The sequence below is a fragment of the Nyctereutes procyonoides genome, unplaced genomic scaffold, assembly GCF_905146905.1.
Source record: "Nyctereutes procyonoides isolate TBG_1078 unplaced genomic scaffold, NYPRO_anot_genome, whole genome shotgun sequence".
Lineage (NCBI taxonomy): Eukaryota > Metazoa > Chordata > Mammalia > Carnivora > Canidae > Nyctereutes > Nyctereutes procyonoides.
The window spans coordinates 68431538-68454883 of record NW_026575126.1 but is presented as its reverse complement, the minus strand read 5'-3'; the positions used below and the strand labels follow the sequence as shown (position 1 = coordinate 68454883).

Here is a 23346-nt window from a genome sequence, read left to right as displayed (position 1 = left end):
GAAAATGTTAAATCAAAACTAATAATATAATACTAAGTGCCTCAATCGATTGTTATAAAAGACAAGTGCTTCAAAAACTGTTGAATTAAACTATGAATATACATTCTGAGCAATGTGCCCATTGTCATAGTGGATTAACTTTCTCTATCTTAACAGATCACATTGAAGTTCTGAACAAGGCCCGTCCACCAGTGATTGTGATGGTCAAATATTCAGCCACTGGTTCTCACTCATTAGTTCTATGGATTCCCTGTTAACGTGCATAAAGGCATTGGTTAGTATTTTTGTAAAGATATGTTGACTGACTTGCTCAGTGTAATATTTAATGTAGAATACTCCAAATAAGACATGTGATATAAATGTCACTACCACAGTTACCACAATAATTCTTGTTTTCATTATAGTTTGTTGATAAAATGTTGATAAAATTTTATTCTTTTTAAAAATTTTTTTATTGGAGTTCAATTTTATTCTTTTTTTAATAATAAATTTATTTTTTATTGGTGTTCAATTTGCCAACATACAGAATAACACCCATTTCTCATCCCGTCAAGTGCCCCACTCAGTGCCCGTCACCCATTCACCCCCACCCCCCGCCCTCCTCCCCTTCCACCACCCCTAGCTCATTTCCCAGAGTTAGGAGTCTTTATGTTCTGTCTCCCTTTCTGATATTTCCTACCCATTTCTTCTCCCTTCCCTTCTATTCTTGATCAGTGCTCAGGGGAGTAGATGGTACAAACTGGGGGTAAGTCTGTATGAACCAGATAGACTGCATCTACATGTCTGGCACTTATTAGTCACATCCTTTACTCTCCACAATATATAATGCTCCACACAGACACCAGACAAAGCTGAAGGCGTGTACAGAATCTCTAGTCATCCGTCATGGGCAGTAAACAAAGTCCATCTTCATTTCTGGGTTTTACTCACATAGGAAATTGAGGTCTATGGTGTTCTGGGATATAGCTTCTCAAAGAACAAAAGGGAAGTCCTTAGGGAAATTCAGGCTCCAGCACACCCCCATCTCTTGGCTCAACGTTGAGAACAATGGGTTCTTTTGGTCGAATTAACCCTTGAGAACTTAATTTCAGGGGAATCTGCAACAGTTAAACCAGCAAATGAGAGCCAGGAATGAAGCCCTGCCAATGACAGATGCAAAGTAAGCAAGATACATGAAGGACCCTAATGTGTTACAAATATATAAATACTCTCAGTTTAGCATCCTATATCTCTTATTCTTCATCTTATTCTGTAAGCTATCAAGACTGGAGCATGGAACATTTATTCATCACTCATTCAACAGAGTATCTTTTGAGTACATAGAGTTCATTTGTGTTTTTTATTGATTTAGATTTTATGTAAAAAGTATGAGTGTTCAAAATTTAAAACAGATTCTTAGCCATTATGGCATACAATTTTGAAGTGATATAGAGTTCAATTATGTATGTTGAAGTTTAAAGGTCATCCTGAGTGGGTATCATGTATTTTATTCTATGGCCATCTTCCCTGCTAATGATCCTGTCACCTCTCCCAATGGAAATACCCATTCATAGTGGCAGTTTGGAGTAGAAAGGGAGAACAGATAGACTGGAGTGGGGCTCGAAGAAAGTGGGGCCAAGTGCCCAGGATGGCCTGGACCATGATAGTCTGTCACATCTGGCAGAAATGCTTCAAACCAGTGAATGTCAACCTTGCTTGTACTTGAAAATCAATGAGGGTACTTTTAAAGCTAGACACTGTGTGAATTATGTTAGAATTTCTGAGATGACCTGGACATCAGGATTTTTAATGAACCCACTGATTCCAATATAAAACCATAGGTTGAGAACCATGGTCTTGGTAGCATCTGTAAGTTGTGGTGGGGAAGAGCACCTTTCAAACATCATGTCACGGTGATCAATGCATGTCATGACTGTACACAACTTGTTCCCTTCCTTTCAGTGGACTTGAAAGAAATTTAAAACATTGCTGAAGTTAAAGGTCTGTGCATAATGTCATGTGAACTGCACTGAATAGATGATCCTTATGGTTGGGTGGTCATAAGACACAGACATGCTCTCAGGAGCTGAAGGACACTTAAAAGGTCAAAAATGATTCTCCAAGCAATAGGACAAATTAATAAGAATAAATGACCCCCCCCCACATCCATTCAATATCTCTTAGTTAAAAAAAACAATGAAATACTATTTATGCAGAAAGTGATCTCTCTGACCTGTGTTTCTTTACAAGGTTTGAAGGAGAAGTTCTGCAGGACTTTGATGAGGGCAAGTTTCATGTTCATGATTGCAAATCTCATTCCAAGGCAGTTTCGGGGTCCAGTTCCAAAGGGAAGGTATGTATAAGGATTTATGCTGTCCTTGTTCTTCTTACTGAACCTGGTTCCACAATACAAGTTGGAAACAAGTTAGTGAAACATAAAAACCAGAAGAGGCACATGTTAGGAGTTTTCAACCAGGAGTATATAGGAATCTTTGGACTGGTTACTGAAATCCTGCTGTGTTTATTCTGTAGTGACAATTTTAAGCTATAGATATTGGATACCCCTTCCTTATGGGAGCATTCGGTACTGTTTAGGAGATGAGATGAATGCTGTTGAAAACAAGATTTGTCTTGAATACTGGAATTACATTCAGGGTGGTGAGTTGTTCACTCTCTGAAAGGTGAGCAGGAAATAAGTCTGATTGAAGGAAAAGTAGGATCCTGCCCCCACTGACTTACATTGCTCACATATCCATGGTTAAAGGAATCAGGAAAAATGCCTCCCATGATTTGTATTGTTATTTTTCCCTTCATTTACCCCCCTTTCCCAGTAGCACCATACTTCCAAATAACAGTATGTCAGATGATTTACATGGGCACATGATGCTACTCCACTATACTCATACTCACGGTTATGTATACCGGTATAATCACTGATATCTATCTGTTCCATGAAGCTATGAATTCCTTGAAGGTTAGACTTATATTTTATTCAAAACTCATTCCTCAATATTTATATTAAGGGAAAAATGTCGGTTTGGTGAAGGTAATAATGGCATTCTCAGTAGGTATTTTTTTAAAACTCCATATATTATGAGGAACATACTGGAGTGTGTTTATAGATGATGAGCCTTAATGTAATATGGGAATCAGACAAGGAATTGCAAAGGTTTGTGGATGGGGCAGCTGACATGGTTAGTGGTTGTTGGGCAGGTGATGGGCACATATGATGCATTAAAAGTATTTCTTACACTGTGTGTTTCCAGGATATCCCTGTGTATGTGTCAAAAATTCTCCATAACAGCCATTTGTAATACGTGAATCTTGCACTGCCTGGCACAGTCCTTAACACATATAAGTAAGCACTTCCTCTCATGACTGAATGAATCAGAGAGAAGCACCAGGAGTGGTCTTCTGGTTTCTGTTTGAGAAGTGGCAGGAATGGGGACTGCTGAGCTTGTGGGAACCACCAGGGCTTCTGATCCAAGAAACAGCTGATTTGGTCAATTCTGACCTCTTTTAGGAAGTATTACATGCAGATGTGTTGGTAGCACTAGGGACACCATGCAACAGGACAAGGGCTCTGCCATCAGGGAGCTTAGAGTCAGGAGCTAAAAGTCTAGATCCCTAAAAAGTTCACTCCAAAATTTCCTCACCAATATAATAAACAGGAAAGTACCAACTTTTACAGAATTTATTATTTATTTATTTATTTATTTATTTATTTATTTATTTATAATTTTATTTATTTATGGTAGTCACTCAGGGAGAGAGAGAGGGGGGGGGCAGAGACACAGGCAGAGGGAGAAGCAAGCTCAATGCACCAGGAGCCCGACATGGGATTTGATCCCAGGTCTCCAGGATCACGCCCTGGGCCCAAGGCAGGCACCAAACTGCTGCGCCACCCAGGGATCCCCTTTTATAGAATTTAAGTTGTACCCAAAGCCAGACTCTGCTCTGAATTCCCAGAAGAGGAAGCTCAAGACCTCTTCAAGAAGGCTCCTCAGACAGCTAGAGAGCAGATTTTTTAGATGACTTTGCTTTGGATGAACCATTACAAACAAACGGAGCAAAAATGAACTATTGGGACTTCATCAAGATAAGCAGCTTTTGCACAGCAAAGGATACAGTCAACAAAACTAAAAGACAACCTACAGAATGGGAGAAGATTTTTGCAAATGACGTATCAGATAAAGGGCTAGTTTCCAAGATCTATAAAGAACTTCTTAAACTCAACACCAAAGAAACAAACAATCCAATCATGAAATGGGCAAAAGACATGAAGAGAAATCTCACAGAGGACGACACAGACATGGCCAACATGCGCATGAGAAAATGCTCTGCATCACTTGCCATCAGGGAAATACAAATCAAAACCACAATGAGATACCACCTCACACCAGTGAGAATGGGGAACATTAACAAGGCAGGAAACCACAAATGTTGGAGAGGATGCAGAGAAAAGAGAACCCTCTTACACTGTTGGTGGGAATGTGAACGGGTGCAGCCACTCTGGGAAACTGTGTGGAGGTTCCTCAAAGAGTTAAAAATAGACCTGCCCTATGACCCAGCAATTGCACTGTTGGGGATTTACCCCAAAGATACAGATATAATGAAACGCCGGGACACCTGCACCCCGATGTTTCTAGCAGCAATGTCCACAATAGCCAAACTGTGGAAGGAGCCTTGGTGCCCATCGAAAGATGAATGGATAAAGAAGATGTGGTTTATGTATACAATGGAATATTACTCAGCCATTAGAAATGACAGATACCCACCATTTGCTTCAACGTGGATGGAACTGGAGGGTTTATGCTGAGTGAAATGAGTCAATCGGAGAAGGACAAACATTATATGTTCTCATTCATTTGGGGAATATAAATAATAGTGAAAGGGAATAGAAGGGAAGAGAGAAGAAATGGGTAGGAAATATCAGAAAGGGAGACAGAACATAAAGACTCCTAACTCTGGGAAATGAGCTAGGGGTGGTGGAAGGGGAGGAGGGCGGGGGGTGGGGGTGAATGGGTGATGGGCACTGAGGGGGGCACTTGACGGGATGAGCACTGGGTGTTATTCTGTATGTTGGCAAATTGAACACCAATAAAAAATAAATTTATTATTAAAAAAAAGAAACAAAAATCTTATATACTGTATGCATCCATGTGCTCTCTGATAAATACAACAGATTTTCTCACAAAAACAAACAAACAAACAAACAAACAAAGCTGCACAGGATTGCAGCCACAGACAGCACGGGACCTGTGTGCCTCTCTGTCCTCATGAGGCTGCTTCCCCTACCAGAGATGAGAACTCTCAGATCCACAGCCCCTGCTTTCCCACTTAGGCTAGCAGAATGGTGGCCAAGGTTACAGACAAGGAATGTGGGGTCATGGTGGGTAAGTTCAGAGAGTAAAGAGGACTAAAAAACTTAAAGAAAAAATACCATTTCCTTCAATAATATAGTGGTTAAATTAATTATGGCATATGCATATAATCACAAACACAATTATAGTATGTTGTTATACTTTAATGTTATCTTAAGTAAGCCACTCAAAAAAATATAATGCCATCCTAATTTTTAGTAATCAATATATGCATAGAAAAGTGTCCACAAGGACATATGTATCATTACTCATAATTTTGATGTATTCTGATTGACAATGACTTTAATATTCTCTACAGCTTATAAAATTTTGACAATGATCTTTTTGTAATACAAAAATTACTTCTGAAAATTAAAAGATGTACAAATAAATCATTGTACAACCATACAATTGTCATCTATACTAAGAAAATATCAGAATATCCTCCAATATGAAGGTGGGTTCCCCTTTTCAGGGTTCCCTATACCTTTCAGGTTGGAACTCCTCAGGCTCTGGCCAGAGATCCAAGTCTCGGTGAAGAGTAAATGTTGGCACCACCACCAATGTCCCTTTGGGAATGAACACACCACTGATTTCCACATCTTTCTTACAGACCCTCTCTAGTCTACCAGCAATTGGGTATAATCTGAGACTTTCATTCAACACCATGTCCAGATATTCCATCTGTACAAGGGCCTCGTAAGTGGGTGCTGCCTGGAAGGAAGAAAGAGATTTAGATGAATTGAGATTTGGGATCAATTCCAATTCCTACTGACAACTACTGACCTGTTAGAAAGGGACCTAAAGAATCACTTGTTTTGGTAAAGGGCATTCATGGGCATTTGACTGTCTACCATGTCCTTTAACCTGCTCAATGGCCCACTGATATGTGTGCAATAGTAACAATTAAGGGAGACCACTGGAACAATCACCTACACAGGGTCTGAAACTTTTTCCAATCCTGGGTAGTGGTGTTTCTTCCTTATATGAACAAAGTGACTAATATACTATGATGCTTACTCCTATTTTTTTAAATATTTTTTTTAAATTTTTATTTATTTATGATAGTCACAGAAAGAGAAAGAGAGAGAGGCAGAGACATAGGCAGAGGGAGAAGCAGGCTCCATGCACCGGGAGCCCGACGTGGGATTCAATCCCAGGTCTCCAGGATCGCGCCCTGGGCCAAAGGCAGGTGCCAAACAGCTGCGCCACCCAGGGATCCCTGCTTACTCCTATTGAAATATGCTGAAGTCACTTTCCTTTCAAAAGAGGGGCCTTACATCTGTACCATGGAAGGAGAATGTGCAACAGAAAATATTCTCTATCTACACAAACTCTTTTAGTTGAAATATAGTGCTTCTTGGTTCTTCAATTATCTAACAAGATTTAGAGAGAAATACTATATTATACAAAAATATAAATATTTTGGGGTGCCATTGGTTCTTTTCAACCCAAATAGGGCAAAGAAGGCTGGGTTGGATGCTCCAATTGTGAGAACACAATTTCCGTTCTTGGGAACACTGTTAAGGGGATTGGAATTCTATTCTCAGCCCCACCCTCTACTCTGGAAGGGTTTCCTCATTATTGCTTTGGGGTTTCACTGTTTGCCAAATAAGTTGCTCCAGCCCTATAACCCAGTTCTCTTCATGAGTAGGGAACTCAAGTTAGTCAGAGGTCAGAAAACAATGTGGGCAATATGTTCCTATCACTTGGTATTATATTTAAGGGTCAACAGTATACAGGTTAAGAGTTCAATAAGGATCCCAGCACCTTGTGCCTCGCTTGGCTTCTTCACCACTAGTTATGTATTAGATAAAGAATGTGATGTGTCTCTCTGTAGCTCAGTTTCCTGATTTCTTACTTGGAGATAATAGCATTGATACTTATAGGATGTGTGACAGAGACACTTTCTGCTCACCCAATATGCACATAGGCCCCCACCCCAACCCACCCCGATATTTCCCAGCATTGTAAAATTAGGGGACACTCACTTTGCAAATGAGCTGTGAACTGAGGAGATATATATCAATTCAGAGCCAAACATTTGAAAGCAAGTGAGCAACACTCCACTTACTTGTTACCCATTCAACATGAAGCCCCCAAGTTCCAGATAATGCAGGTTAAGAGGCAGACCCTCTCTACCTTGTATACCAACTGTGTGGAGCAGAGACTTACTCCCAACCTCTACTATACCCATGTTGGACAAGCAAGGGTGGATTAGAAGTATACCACTGCTATGAAAACCCACTAGATTTGGGGGCTAATCTATTACTGAGGCATAACCAAGCCTATTATGACTCCCTCTTCAGGTATGACCTGCTCACCTTATTGGGGAAAGTCGCATCAATCTCCTTCTGCAGTTTCTGCTGGACATCAGGGTGAGTGGCCAATTCATACATAAGGAGGCAGAGAGAAGTACTAGTGGTCTCATAGCCACCAAAAATAAAGATAATAGCTTGAGCCACAAGCTCCAGATCAGACAGAGCTAAAAGGAGAGAAAAGACATTTTAGCTACAGCAGGTGAATGTAAAACATGGCAGCTTCAATGATGACAAATCCATTTGAAACTCCCAAATACCTGGTGAGAAATGTAAAGGCAATTCAGAATCAAACTGGGACGGTTTTACTCTAATGTCTATCTTACAGAGCCCAAAAGAGGCACAAGTTGTCTGGATATGATTATTCCTATGGTCTCTACTCTTCTTGAACACCTGTTACTGCCTATGCCACACACACACCCCACCAACACAGGTGGGTAATCTCAAGGGACGATATTTCTTTTTTTTTTTTAAGATTTTATCTATTTATTCATAGGGACACACAGAGAGAGGCAGAGACACAGGCAGAGGGAGAAGCAGGCTCCATTCAGGGAGCCCGACGTGGGACTCGATCCACAGACTCCAGGATCACGCCCTGGGCTGCCACCAGGCTGCCTGGCAAGTGCGGTTTAAACCTCCTGCGCGTTTTCTGACTCCGCCTCCGAGGCGAGAAAAGGTTGTTGAGGAAGGAAGCAGGCTCCTCCTTCCGTAACTGCCTGGGCAAAGGACGGTATTTCTGTCTAACACACACAGAGTTATCAGTAAGTCCTTAGGAGAATCATAAAAGTACTTCTGCCCTAAGTAACATGGGCTAGCACCCTCCCCCAGGAAAAATATAAATTCACCCAGCTAAAATACAGCTTAAATTTTTTGTAAGAGTTTCTAATGCTAAGGCTTAACTGTCAGGAAAATTGAATTATCTTTTATGTAAACATATTCGTGGGAACTTAACTGGACAATGTTGGGCTACAGATAAAGTCTTGCTACTCAAAGTGTAGTTCATGGACCAGCAGCATCTGCAGCACCTGGGATCTTATTAGAAATGCAGAATCTCAAACCTCACCCTAGAACTATGAAATCAAAATCTGAGTTTTCAGGAGATGTGGTGACGTGTGTGCACAACCTAGCTTGAGAAGCATGGATTATACCTTTGAGAGGTTTCGGTTAAGTGAAGACCTGGGGTATATTCTTTACATGGATGATCTCAGATACATATAAAACCGTGACAGAGACAAAATGCTAGAAGAGTGGTGAATGACGTTAGTCTAATCAACTGCATTGAAACAGCAAAAGAAACAATGATCAATAAAAAGACATTGACCAGCATGAATTATACACAAACAGAATCCACTGAGTGGAATTAGCAATGTTTATTTAATCATGGCTTGAATGTCACCTTCCTCAGCAAATGGATGCACCCTGAATATATATTGGCCTCCTTTTTGATTTTCTTGTAGTAGAAACTAAGCACAGTCATGCTCTAATCTAGTTGACTGAAATTAACATGGTACTTGCCACAGACATAAAATTCAAAACTAAAAATAATACAAAGTGAGTGTAAGAAAGGTCTACAGAATTCTGATTTTCTAGTCATACTTTCTGTGAATCTGGTGTGGATAAATTCAACTATCAAATTCTTTCCCCCAATTGCTATGAAGCCCATGATAAAATCAAATTTCACAACTCTGCTGTCCAGTATGGTAGTCACTCTCCAGATGTGCCTATTTATATTTAAATGTCACTTAAATTTAAACCAATATAAGATTTAGTTCTTCAGTGACACTAGCCACATGTCAAGTGTTCAATTAACCATATGTGTGTAGTGGTTCTGTATTGAACTGGACATATAGAGAATATTTTCTTCAACCTAGAAAATAGAAGAGCTAGCTAGCTAGATAGATAGAAAGTAATAAATGTATATATAGGTATACATATAATTTAGTGGTTTGATGGAGTAAGCCCATCTGTAGTCCCTAGAATAAATTGCTAAATATTCAAGAACTTTGGGAGATGGTTGTGAAACCATAGATAGCCTGAACTTAACCATGATGGGAATGTTTCTGTCATAGGAACAAACTATAAATCAAGGCTCTTTTTTTTCTTTCTGACACAGAGACCATAATTGCATCACTGGATGGGTAGACATACAAATGTTTATGTTCATCAGTTTTGTGTAAATGTATTTGATATTCTTAACTCGGCCCACGGAGAGGAAATACAAGCAAAGAAACATTATAGTAGTGATCTCTCCTTGATCCCAGATTTTGGTTTCTAAATATCATTGCTCACTAAAAGGAAACACAACATCTGAAGAAATGGCTGATTCCAAGCCTCATCAGGGGAAACAGAAGAGAAACCTGGAATGTCTCACACTAGAATGCAAGCAAATGCTCAGAAAATAATATGGGAAAAGGTACCGAATACTCTATGTACTGTAATGGTGGATAAAAATCATTATACCTTTGTCAACATCCATGGAATGTATAACACCAAGAGTGAACTGTAATGTAAACTATGGATTTGGAGTGGTAGTGATGTGTCATTGAGGGACATTGTAACAAATACACCAAATGGTGACGTATTCTGATAGTGGGGGATGCTGTGTGTAGGTGAGCGTGGCGGGGAATATGGGAAATCTCGGTGTCACTAACCATTGCAGTGAACCTAATACTTGTACAAAACATAAAGTCTGTTGAAAACATAAAAATAGAAAAAGAAAGAAAAAATAACACAAAACATAACATAGGAACTCACTTGAAATGGCTTCCAGAGGACAAATTGGAGACAACTGAGGATCTAAATAAAGAAGGAGCTAGCACTCTGGAAAACTGTGTGGAGGTTCCTCAAAGAATTAAAAATAGACCTGCCCTACGACCCAGCAATTGCACTGTTAGGGATTTACCCCGAAGATTCAGATGCAATGAAACGCCGGGGCACCTGCACCCCGATGTTTCTAGCAGCCATGTCCACAATAGCCAAACTGTGGAAGGAGCCTCGGTGCCCATCGAAAGATGAATGGATAAAGAAGATGTGGTTTATGTATACAATGGAATATTACTCAGCCATTAGAAATGACAAATACCCACCATTTGCTTCAACGTGGATGGAACTGGAGGGTATTATGCTGAGTGAAGTAAGTCAATCGGAGAAGGACAAACAGTGTATGTTCTCACTCATTTGGGGAATATGAATAATAGTGAAGGGGAATATAAGGGAAGGGAGAAGAAATGTGTGGGAGATATCAGAAAGGGACACAGAACATAAAGACTTCTAACTCTGGGAAATGAACTAGGGGTGGTGGAAGGGGAGGAGGGCGGGGGGTGGGGGTGAATGGGTGACGGGCACGGAGGGGGACACTTGACGGGATGAGCACTGGGTGTTATTCTGTATGTTGGTAAATTGAACACCAATAAAAATTAATTTATAAAAAAAAGAAGGAGCTAGGAGACTTAGTAATATATGAAATCATACTGACATAAATAAATTAAATGTTTTAGAGAGAGAATGAAAAGCTCCCTAACAGTGGACGATTACTCATCAACATAGAAGAAATGATGGAATTAGAAAACCAACATTTTGGAGCCATCTTAGTAATAATGGTCTCAGTCAAATAGCATCCATGGCTGATAGAAGTAGTAGGTGAAAGTAGTAGGTGAAAGTGGCCAGCATTTACACTGTCACAAAGGCATCTTTCACCAGTCACTTCTTAATTACAAAATGAAAAAAAAACTTTACAGTACATTAAACCAATGAACACAACTTTAACCAAGTGTTCCAGGTCACCAATACCAGGGCCATATGCCTTCTGATATGGTGAAGCGTTGATGTGAACTTCCAGGTATAGGCTCAGAGAACTGACACGGGAAACAAGCTCCCCAGAGGTTATGAAATAGGTGATCCATGAACCACTGACTGCCTTGTCGATGGTTGCCCTTCAAGCTTTGAACCAACTTATGGCTGTGTGCTTCTGGAACATGCTTCCATTACCATTTGTATCTGAACACGTGTCTCTCTTTGATTTATATAATTACATCTGCTAAAATTTGTCCTCCACACCTCAGAACCTCCCCCTGCATCAGAGACTTCCCATCACTGGCCCTCTAAGCTGTCCTTACTTGCCTTTGTGGGTATTCATTTCTTTAGAATTCTGGGAGTTAATCATCAGTTGCAGAAAATCGACTCGGTGCTGCAAGCAGAAAGAGAACTTTCAACAACAGAACATCACTTGTGAAGTCAGAAAGAAATTAGGGATGCAGGATTTCTTTCCTGAGAATATGGCCCCTTTAAGTCCAGAAGTCTGGCTTGTGTTACCCAAGTCATCAGTGAACAAAAACATCCAGCTCCAAAATCTTGGAGAGCAGGATGCTTCCCTGACAGGAATCCAGCTATTGTGTCCCACTGTTTTTTGGTTCTTGCTCCCTTGATCCTGAGCTTCTCTGGATTTTGAACACAGCTTCCTGGCCAAAGAGTGGCATGCTCTCTCTCTTGTCATGCTTGCTAACTCAGGAGAAAGTTCCTGACTTCAGTCCTTCCCCACCCCCCCAGACTCATTTCTTAACGAATGGCCACAGACCAATAGCATGACTTCTGTAGAGTCCAGGGACAGCTTCTGTGTCATCATCTTCTAATGACCCACCCTCTGGAACTCATCTTCAGTGACATTCTGGGGTACCCAGCCCTGCCTCTCCCTCCTACACATATTCTAGCGCTGGTCATCAGGCCTCGGGAAGGCAAATCTGGCTTGGCCAGCTTGCAGCCTCAGTGCCCAGAGAGACTCCTGTCCACTCCAAACTATGGCAGGCTCAAATTTAACACACACTCTACTCTACCAGGTGCCTGATGGGACCTTCCCCTGGAGAAGGTGTGAGATAAGAAGCTTGGAATTGAAGGAATTCTTTGCCACTCTAACATCTGGGGAAATTTTAATATCAGAAAATTATTTTTACACAGGAAGTTGTACCCTTTGACAATTTTTTGAAGAGAAGAGGTAGTTTTTTTCTCTCATCAAATTTTATTGCCTGGCATAGTAGGTACCATGCTTATTATTAAATTTTAAACGTTGACTCTCTGACTCATTCTCTTTCCTCCTTCCCTGATCTCCATCTTCTTCATTCTCCTTAAAATGTTAGAGGTCTCCTGCTCTAAACCCTCCAGTTCTCTACCTACCTAAAAACATACTTAAATGACCACACTTGACAGTCCATGAAGCTGTCCCTGGACTCTATTGAAGTACACACTTCAATAAAACATCAAAGGTGAACACTCACATGTAACTACCACCGGATTACCTTTTGTTTATCTTTGAGGCGACTTTCCTTCATCCTTTTTACAGACTTTGTGAAAAAATCAGTAATTTTCTTTGGAAATAGCCAGATATTTAACATTTCATAAAGTGGAGTAAGGAATGGAAACAATACTGTAACGAAAAAGAACAATGGAAAGCACAGTGAAAATGCAAATTTTACCTGGAGCAATTATAACTTGGTCTACCAATCAGAGGATTAAAAGACACTGGGATTCTTTGAAACTCAGAGTCAGTCCCTCTAGATCTGTACTTGAATTTCAAGTCAATGGTTGAGCAAGGAGCTCATTTTGGGGTCCATCCCAGGACTCCAGGATCATGACCTGAAACCAGAGGCAGATGCTTAACCAACTGAGTCACCCAGAAACCCCTGGAATTGAATAAGTGTCCAAAATTATACCCTCTGTTCATGGGCAACTGATCTTTTTTTATATAAATTTATTTTTTATTGTTGTTCAGTTTGCCAACATATAGAATAACACCCAGTGCTCATCCTCTCAAGTGCCCCCTTCAGCGTGGGCAACTGATCTTGACAAGGTTTCTAAGACCATTCAAGTAAAAAAATAGTATTTTCCATGAATGTGCTCAACAAGAGAACAGTCCCATGCAAACAAGCCAACAAACAAAACCCAAAACAAAAAAAAAAAAAAAGAGAGAGAAGAAAAATAAGTTTAATTCTTACTTCCTACAACAAATAAAAATAAAATAAATTTAAAATGGATCAAAGGCCCAAATATAAAAGTTAAAACTGTATAATAATCCTTAGGAGAAAACCAAGGGATAAATCTTCATGATCTCATATTTCTCATTGAATTTAAGATCTGACACCAAAAGCACAGAAATGAAGGAAAAATATATACATTATACATTATCAACATTAACAATTTTGTTGATGAACAGTGGGACCATAAATTGAATTATACATTGTAAAAGGGGGCCTCAATGTATGTGACATTTGATAGTAATAAAAAACTATTAAAAGTTTATAGTGATATAAACTATAACATTGTTGTAGAAAAGTGGGAGGTAAGCAACAAGGGAGAAAAGAAGGAAGGGAAGGAAAAAGGAAGAGAGGAAGAAAAGAAAATACATTAATGTACATACTTATGGAGAGTAAAAATGGATCAGGGAAATCAAATTTTAAGAGCTTCTTGGCATTTTCCACAAACGGATCTTGTGGGTTGTTGAGGGAATCAATGTTCACTCCAAACGACGTGCTGGTGATCACATCCATGCTGTAGGCTCCAAAGATGCTGTGAGAGAAACAAAGACATGAATACTTAAAATCAGCACCTCTTTACTATCCTTATCCAATGCTTGCAACAAGAAGTGCCTGTAGATTCCAATGTCCAGGCAAGACAAGAACCACACTTTGAGAACCACCTGATGGATCATCTAAAGAGTCTGTATGCCATCACACTCACTGATGAGGTGCTCGTGAGGTGCCAGTGACACAGCTGGCCTTGTGCTATGGGTGATGGGGATACCAGGGCAAGTTAGAGAGACCTCTGAGCTCAAGGAGCTTAATCTTGGAGGGATAGAGACCCCAAATCAGGCAAATTATACAAGTGTGTTTTGAGTAAGGGCAGTAGAAGGTGGATAATCACTGTGTCTGAGCAGGACAAATGGTGGAATAACTAACGCTTCCTCAGGGAGTCAGGAAAGGTGAAACTGATCTGGATCTTCTCTCACCACAGTCTCTGTGCTCTTGGAGCTGAGTCCTCTTTAGCACGTTACAGAACACCAACACCCTGTTCTGTGATGCCAGGAATACCATCCCTTTTTTCTACACCTCTGCTAAGTCTCCTGAAAGACCCACTTTGTCTCATCTCCATTGATCTGAGATTGCCCTGAGGACTCACCCATTTCTGGAAAAAGTAAGAACTGAGAATGTTCCTAGTTAAAAAATATATATTAAATCACACCAAAACTGACTTAGGGGATGCCATAGCTAAGTGATCATATGCTACTAGTTTTGCCAGGACAGTCCTAATATGCATCTGTTCATCCTGCAATATTAAAATATATCCCGTGGCACCCAGGTGGCTCAGTCAGTTGAATGGCTACCTTCCACCTTCTTCCCAGTCATGATCTCTTGGTCCTGGGATCCAGCCCCACTTTGGGCTTCCTGCTCAGGGTGGCAGTCTGCTACTCCCTCTGCTCCTGCCCCCTGCATGGGCTTGCTCTCTCTCTCTCTCTCTCTCTTTCTCTCAAATAAATAAGTGAAACTTTTTGTAAAAATAAAATATATCTCAATTTAGGCTACTTTTTCACCCTACCCATCCCATGTGCAAGGCCTTCTCCCTTTTGAGTTTGAAAGATGGACAAGTGGTCATAAAAGTTAATATTTAGTACTTTGCTTATATCCTCAACAAAATCAGGAAAGGATTTAAGTTGTCCCAAGTTCCACATGAAAACTTTCTTGCCCCATCCAGTGCCCAGCAATATGTACCAAGTGGTCCCCACCACTACCATTCATTACCCTCTACACTCAAAGATTTGGAAAAATTGTGTTTCCTTATTTTCAAGCACATATTTTTGTCTTCCACCATATCCAAGGTGACAATCAAGCAGATGAATTAATCCTGCCTCATGTACACAAAAGAAGACCCTCTCCCTCCTGGCTGCTCTGCCTTTTTAGGCGAGCTACCTCTCCTTGGCTGGCCCATTGGGGTTGTAACACTACACGTCTACCTCAGCTTCTTTGCTGGGGTAATTCAACAGTGGGAATTGGGCTCTGTGGCAGCAGCTGGAAAGTGTCGTGACAGAGTTGGAATTCCAGCAGCCCCACTCCTACTTACTCTTTCAAGCTGATGGCTTTGCCTTTCTCTGCCTCCTTCCTCAGGTTCCTCACCAACATATCTCCATACTGGCCAATGATGGGAAACATCTACACACAAAATACAACACCACCTGAAGTTAAATCCGAGAATGAAGTCCTAGAATGACATGGCTTTCACAAACATGGAGCAAGAAAGGACATTTAATAACAAGTTTTATCATGTCTCCTCTAGGACATAAGGATAAAAGACCATGTTTAGGAAGCCCAAATACAGCATAGTACCACTTGCAAGTGGACTACATCTTAGTTTCTAATTATCCCCAGGTGCATTCATTACTTCCTAATGAAAAGACCTCTTCTTTTCTTACCTCCTTGAGCTTTCCGCTGGTGAAAGTTGGAGACAGCAATGTTCGTATTCTCTTCCATTCTTCATCCTCAGACACAGTGATGGCGCTTTTCATAAATCCCACTGGACCAAAGGACTAGAGTCAAAGCAAAACACATTTTGCCATACATAAGTTTTGGAGGTCTTCACAGTTTGCAAAATTTGTTAAAGAGCACTGGGTGTTATTCTGTATGTTGGTAAATTGAACACCAATAAAAATAATTTATTAAAAAAGAACATCTATTACTCACCAAATATTTAGTGTCTCCTTAGTAGCAGTCCCTATGCTACATACTCAGTAGATAGTTATCCCAAATGCTTAGCTTCCTGTGAAGTTGAAGGAGGCAGCACTACAGGTAGTAGCTGTTTCCAGCTTTATATTCCAATTTCCTTTTCAATGTAAATGTGACATGGAAAATTTGGCAGGGAAACTATTTCAGGAGAATAAACTGGATTCATACCTAATACATTCCTACATAATACCTACATAATAATACCAACATAGTAATAATACCAACATAGTAATAATACCTACATTCTCCTAAGGTGTGCAGAGTAGAATTGTATTGGAAGATAGCCAGATGGCCTGGCAAACTGTATGTTGCTTCAGAGCAGTTCTGCCTTCACATATATCCGCAGCATGAGAAACTCAAAAAACAGATGTGTTAATATGGTGGTTTTTTTTCAAAAATAGCAGTGTACCCTAAAAAGATGGGAGTCTGTTTGCTATTCTCAATAAATGATACAGTTACATGGAAATCTTTTCCCCGGTGTTACCCCAAAGGGAACTAAGGAAAAGAGAAGAGATAATTCTGTTTCTCATATTGGGACTGGCCTATCAAGCCAACAACCTTGAATCTAACTACCATTTTCCAAAAGTATATTTTGTATTAATGTGGATATCTCCAAAACCATTTCATGATAAAAAGACACAAAGGAACTAGAAACAGAAGAACTACTTCAACCTAATACAGATCATCAAAAAACCTTATAGCACATGTCAACTCAGTGAGGAAGGATTGGTGTGATATCACCAAGATGATGAGACAGGACACATCAGCCTCTGTTAACCCACAAAGAACAACAGGTAGACAGCTATCCACAAACAAAATAGACCTACGAGCTTAGGAGTCCATTTAAGAAGCTTCAACAACACAGTGGAGCAAAACTCCTGAGAATAAGTGCATCAGAAAAGTAAGGAGAAGAGCTTCATTTTGTCTCCATCATACCAGGAGTTGGCCAGCACTACTCAGCACCAAGAGGACACCCGCCAGCCTCAGATAATTCCTCTTGCTTGGAAAAGGACTAAAGGTCATTAGCCCCAGCCCTTCAGGGCACAGCACAAATGACCTGTTTGGTTTCAAACCTCCAGATACTGGCATACATCTAGACAGAGCAAGGAACAAAGAAAGGCAGGACTATCAGTATCAGCAAAGTGGCAGGAGTAACCATGGTTCCCTGTGTCCTGCTCTGCAGAGGACCCTAGCAGCCTTAGCAGCTGCTGAATCAACAGTGCAGTGCACCCTCTAATATTTTGCTGCTGATAGTCCCACAGGCTTTCATATTTGCTGACTCCAGCTGCCTGAGTCCTGCTCTGCCCCATCTGCCCTCTCATGAGTTGCCTCAGCCAGTGCCACCACCTACACCCTGAGCCTCAGAATCTGCACCCACAACCAGCCATGGCCCCTGTGACTGGACATACATACCACACCAGCCCAGGCCCCAGCAGCTTTCAAGTCCCTGAGGCCAGGCTTGACTCCCGTCACTGGACTGCACTGCCACATGAGACCACAGCTAATCCCTGAAACTTCACATCTACACACTGCCAGCCTGAACTCCAGTCAAAAGCCCCCACTGCCATGCATGCTGTAGTGACTATTCCTGCAGCCACGTGAGTGTACACAGACAGCCTAGACATTCAAAGTACCCATGTGCCCATCACTTAGCCCAGCCCTGTTGGGAGCATGTGCCTGGTTTCAGCCCCCACAGATGAGTGTGTGTGTAGCACCAACTCTGGCCACCATTCTGCTTGCCCTAGTCCCCTGGCACTGGATCCGGTGATGCTACTGAGGACCCCAATAGCCACTGCATCCACAAGAACCCTCCACTGTGCTTCCTGTCAAGGATCATGCAATTGCTGATGGATTGTGGCCCTCAAATACCGGAAACACCATCCCCTCCTGGATTATTTCAGATTATTCAGAGTGGGGTAAAAGAAAATGAAAAAAAAAACCTAGGGAAAAAAACCCTACAGGATTTATAGGACACCATCAGGTAAAAGAATGTGCACATTATGGGGATCCCAGTAGAGGAAAAGAGAAGTGGACAGAATGCTTACCTAAAGAAACAATGGCCGAAAACTTCCCAAACTAGGGAAATGCACAGAAATCTTGGGATATGTAGTCCTCAATGTGATTGAATTCAAAAAAAGATTCCACCAAGACACATGATAATAAAATTGTCAAAAATTGAAGACAAAAAAATTAGAGACAAAGAAAAAATCTTGACAGGAGCAAGAAACAAGGGGCACATCACATAAAAGGCAGAAACCTCTTTCACCTCAGCCTTAGCAACTTTTACTAGACACGTTACTGGAAACAAGGGAAACAAAAACAGAAACATACTATTGGGACTTCATCAAGATGAAAATCTCCTGCATAGTGAAGGAAACAATCAACAAAACTAAAAGACAACCTTTGGAATGGGAGAAGACATTTGTAAATTATATATCTGATAAAGGATTGGGATCCTGTCGCGGCCGGCACGAGAAGGTCCGGATTCAGGAACCGTGGGCAAGGGGATGAGAAATAAACAAGAAACTAAAATTTCATGGGATAGGAGGTTCCATGCAGCTGATGGCCACAATGGACAAGCTTTATTTTTACATGTAGAGTTTATATAGCCTCTGTAAGCAGGTGGCCTATTTCTCTAAGGAGAAGTACATCTCGTGCATAAACATACATTGTTTTTAAAACTGAATGCCACATTTAGACTAAACAGTGAGGTTTGTTTATTAAGTAATGTCTGCCAAGGCAGTCATGTGTCAAGCCACTTCCTTGCTTACTTTATGGGAACTTGTCCCAATAACATTTTAAAGGAGAAGCAAATATGTACTTTTACTTCCATAAGGGGGAAGAACTAGGTGCATACCGGGTTGGCCAGGTATGACATGAGCCTTTGCTCAACCTGGAACCTTGCCTTGCACCGCGGGACCGCCCCCGACAGGATCCAAAACCTATAAATAATTTATGAAACTCAACACCCAAAAAACAAATAATCTGGTTAAGAAATGGGAAGAAGGCATGAAAAGACTCTATTCGGAAGAAGACATGCAGAAGGCTCACAGACACATGAAAAAATGCTCAACATCACTCATCATCAGAGAAACACAAATCAAATCCACAGTGAGATACCAGCTTACACCTGCCAGAATGGCTACAATTAACAACTCTGGGAACAACAGATGTTGTGAGGATGTGGAGAAAGGGAAACCCTGTTGCATTGTTGGTGGGAACGCACATTTGTGCAGCCACTCTGGAAAAGAGTATGGAATTTCCTCAAAAAGTTGAAAATAGAACTATGCTACAATCCAGCAATTGCACTAATAGGTATTTACCCAATGCATGCAAAAATAGAGATTCAAAGGCATACATGCTCCATATTTATAGCAGCATTATCAACAATAGGAAAACTATGGAGAGAGCTCAAATGTCCATCAACTTTTGAATGGATAAAGATGTGGTGTATACACACACACACACACACACAATGGAATATCACTCTGCCATCAAATAAATGAAATCTTGCCAATTGCAGCAACGTGGATGGAGCAAGAGAGTATTATGCTACGTGAAATAAGTCAGTCAGGGAAAGACAAATGCGATATGGTTTCACTCCTAAGTCAAATTTAAGAAACAAAACAGATGAACATATGCGAAGGGAGGGGGAAAAAGGAGAGAGGGAAACAAATCACAAGAGACATTTAATGATAGAGAACAAACTGAGGGTCGATAGAGGGAGGTGAATGGTGGAAGGGCTAGATGAGTGATGAGCATTAAGGAGGGCACCCGTGATGAGCACTGGGTATTGTATATAAGCGATAAATCACTGAATTCCACTTTTGAAACAAATATTGCATTGTATGTTAACTCACTAGATTTTAAGTACAAATACATACATGTATACATACTTAAATTTAAATGGAAGGATGAATGGATAAAGAAAATTGAATATTGCTCAACCTTAAAAAAGAAGGAAATCCTGCCATTTCCAATAGCATGGTTGAATGTGGACAACATGACTACATACTAAGGGAACTAAGCCATACACTGAAGGACAGGTAACACCTGATCTCACTTATAAGTGGAATCTAGAAAAATAAAGTCAAGCTCAATAACAGAGTAGAATGGTAGCTGTCAGAGGCTGGGGAGGAAGAAAAAGGGCAAATAGTAATCACAGGGTACAAACTTTCAGTGTTGAGAAAAATAAGTTCTGGAGACCAAATATACTGCATGGTGATTATAATTAAAATACTGTACCATATATTTGAAATTTGCTTAAAAAGTAGATCTTACATGTTCTTACCACACACGCGCATGCACACACACAAAGTAACTCTGGGTGGTGATAGATATGTTAATGCGTTTCATTTGTGATGATGACTTTATAAATCAAAACATCACATTTAAATATATAGTTTGCATTGTAAAAATACATGTATAAATAGTTAAATGGTGAAAAGCTGAATGTTTACCCTTAACATCAGGAACAAGGCAAAAATATTCACTCTCACCACTCTTATTCAAAAACCATACTAGAAATCCTAGCCAGTGCAATAAGACAAGACAAAGAAATAAAAGGCATGCAGATTAAAAAGATAAAGTGGGAGTGTCCCTCACCTGCATCCCAATGATTATCGCAGCAATGTCCACAATAGCGAAACTGTGGAAGGAGCCTTGGTGTCCATCAAAAGATGAATGGATAAAGATGTGGTATATTTATACAATGGAATATTACTCAGCCATTAGAAATGACAAATACCCACCATTTGCTTTGAAGTGGATGGAACTGGAGGGTATTATGGTGAGTGAAGTAAGTCAATTGGAGAAGGACAAACATTATATGGTTTCATTCATTTGGGGAATATAAAAAATAGTGAAAGGGAATAAAGGGGAAAGGAGAGAAAATGAGTGAGAAATATCAGTGAAGGTGATAGAACATGAGAGACTCCTAACTCTGGGAAACGAACAAGGGGTGGAGGAAAGAAAGGAGGGCAGGGGATTGGGGTGACTGGGTGACGGGCACTGGGGGGGCACTTGATGGGATGAGCACTGGGATTATGCTATATGTTGCCAAATTGAACTAAAATAAAATAAAATAAAATGAAGTATTTTTCTAAAATAAAAAATAGGAGTGTCCCTATATCGGTGAAATAATTGGTGATGTAGAATATCTTGAGGGATATAAAAAAGAACATCTCTGCATCTAATAAATGAGCTAAGCTAGGATGTAGGAAGAAAGATCAACACCAAAAATCATCCACATTTCTAGATAATGAATATGTGAAAACACATTAAGAACACAGTAACTACACAGTTTTCCAGAGTGGCTGCACCAGTTCACATTCCCACCAACAGTGTAAGAGGGTTCCCTTTTCTCCGCATCCTCTCCAACATTTGTGGTTTCCTGCCTTGTTAATTTTCCCCATTCTCACTGGTGTGAGGTGGTATCTCATTGTGGTTTTGATTTGTATTTCCCTGATGGCAAGTGATGCAGAGCATTTTCTCATGTGCATGTTGGCCATGTCTATGTCTTCCTCTGTGAGATTTCTCTTCATGTCTTTTGCCCATTTCATGATTGGATTGTTTGTTTCTTTGGTGTTGAGTTTAAGAAGTTCTTTATAGATCTTGGAAACTAGCCCTTTATCTGATACGTCATTTGCAAATATCTTCTCCCATTCTGTAGGTTGTCTTTTAGTTTTGTTGACTGTATCCTTTGCTGTGCAAAAGCTGCTTATCTTGATGAAGTCCCAATAGTTCATTTTTGCTTTTGTTTCTTTTGCTTTCGTGGATGTATCTTGCAAGAAGTTACTGTGGCCAAGTTCAAAAAGGGTGTTGCCTGTGTTCTCCTCTAGGATTTTGATGGAATCTTGTCTCACATTTAGATCTTTCATCCATTTTGAGTTTATCTTTGTGTATGGTGAAAGAGAGTGGTCTAGTTTCATTCTTCTGCATGTGCATGTCCAATTTTCCCAGCACCATTTATTGAGAGTTGAAAATAGACCTGCACTACGACCCAGCAATTGCACTGCTGGGGATTTACCCCAAAGATTCAGATGCAATGAAACGCCGGGACACCTGCACCCCGATGTTACTAGCGGCAATGTCTACAGTAGCCAAACTGTGGAAGGAGCCTCGGTGTCCATCGAAAGATGAATGGATAAAGAAGATGTGGTTTATGTATACAATGGAATATTACTCAGCCATTAGAAACGACAAATACCCACCATTTGCTTCAACGTGGATGGAACTGGAGGGTATTATGCTGAATGAAGTAAGTCAATCGGAGAAGGAACAGTGTATGTTCTCATTCATTTGGGGAATATGAATAATAGTGAAAGGGAATATAAGGAAAGGGAGAAGAAATGTGTGGGAAATATCAGAAAGGGAGACAGAACATAAAGACTCCTAACTCTGGGAAACGAACTAGGGGTGGTGGATGGGGAGGAGGGCGGGGGGTGGGGGTGAATGGGTGACGGGCACTGAGGGGGACACTTGACAGGATGAGCACTGGGTGTTATTCTGTATGTTGGTAAATTGAACACCAATAAAAATTAATTTATTAAAAAAAGAACACAATAATTATAATCACACAAAGAAGGTGAAATACTTGAGATGTGTATTGAACAAAACATGTATGGTTTTCCTGTGGAGAATGAAATGCTGGTGAAAAGACTCAAAGAAAGCCTAAATAAACACATATTGTGTTCATGCTTTGAAAGACATGACATAATAAAGATATAGATTTTGCACAAATGATTGGTAGGTCTAAATCATGTCTTACAAAATCCTGGCAAATATTATGCAAACATAGATAAGCTAATTCTAAATTTGTATGGAAAGGCAAAGGAGCTAGAATACCTAAAACAATTCCAACAAAAATAAAATGGGAGGAATCACTGTTCATGATATTGAGACTTACTATATAGTTACAGTAAT

The 23346-nt window shown here is 40.3% G+C and overlaps 1 protein-coding gene across 2 annotated transcripts in view; it reads right to left on the bottom strand.

Moving 5' to 3' along the window:
• Window positions 1–627: 627 nt before the first annotated feature.
• Window positions 628–23346, bottom strand: part of LOC129519424 (cytochrome P450 3A12-like) — a 32081-nt gene continuing 9362 nt past the window's right edge. Inside the window, exons 5-13 of one of the 2 annotated variants that reach the window (XM_055339917.1) lie at window positions 16113–16226; window positions 15764–15852; window positions 14067–14215; window positions 12949–13076; window positions 11780–11846; window positions 7667–7827; window positions 5830–6056; window positions 2213–2375; window positions 628–1097 (exon numbers count right to left, since the gene is read on the bottom strand). In XM_055339917.1, the coding sequence (XP_055195892.1) occupies window positions 993–1097; window positions 2213–2375; window positions 5830–6056; window positions 7667–7827; window positions 11780–11846; window positions 12949–13076; window positions 14067–14215; window positions 15764–15852; window positions 16113–16226 (1203 nt within the window). In that variant the 3' untranslated portion in view covers window positions 628–992. Of the gene's footprint in view, window positions 1140–2212; window positions 2376–5829; window positions 6057–7666; window positions 7828–11779; window positions 11847–12948; window positions 13077–14066; window positions 14216–15763; window positions 15853–16112; window positions 16227–23346 lie in introns of both variants that reach the window. The other variant, XM_055339918.1, reaches the window with a different exon arrangement.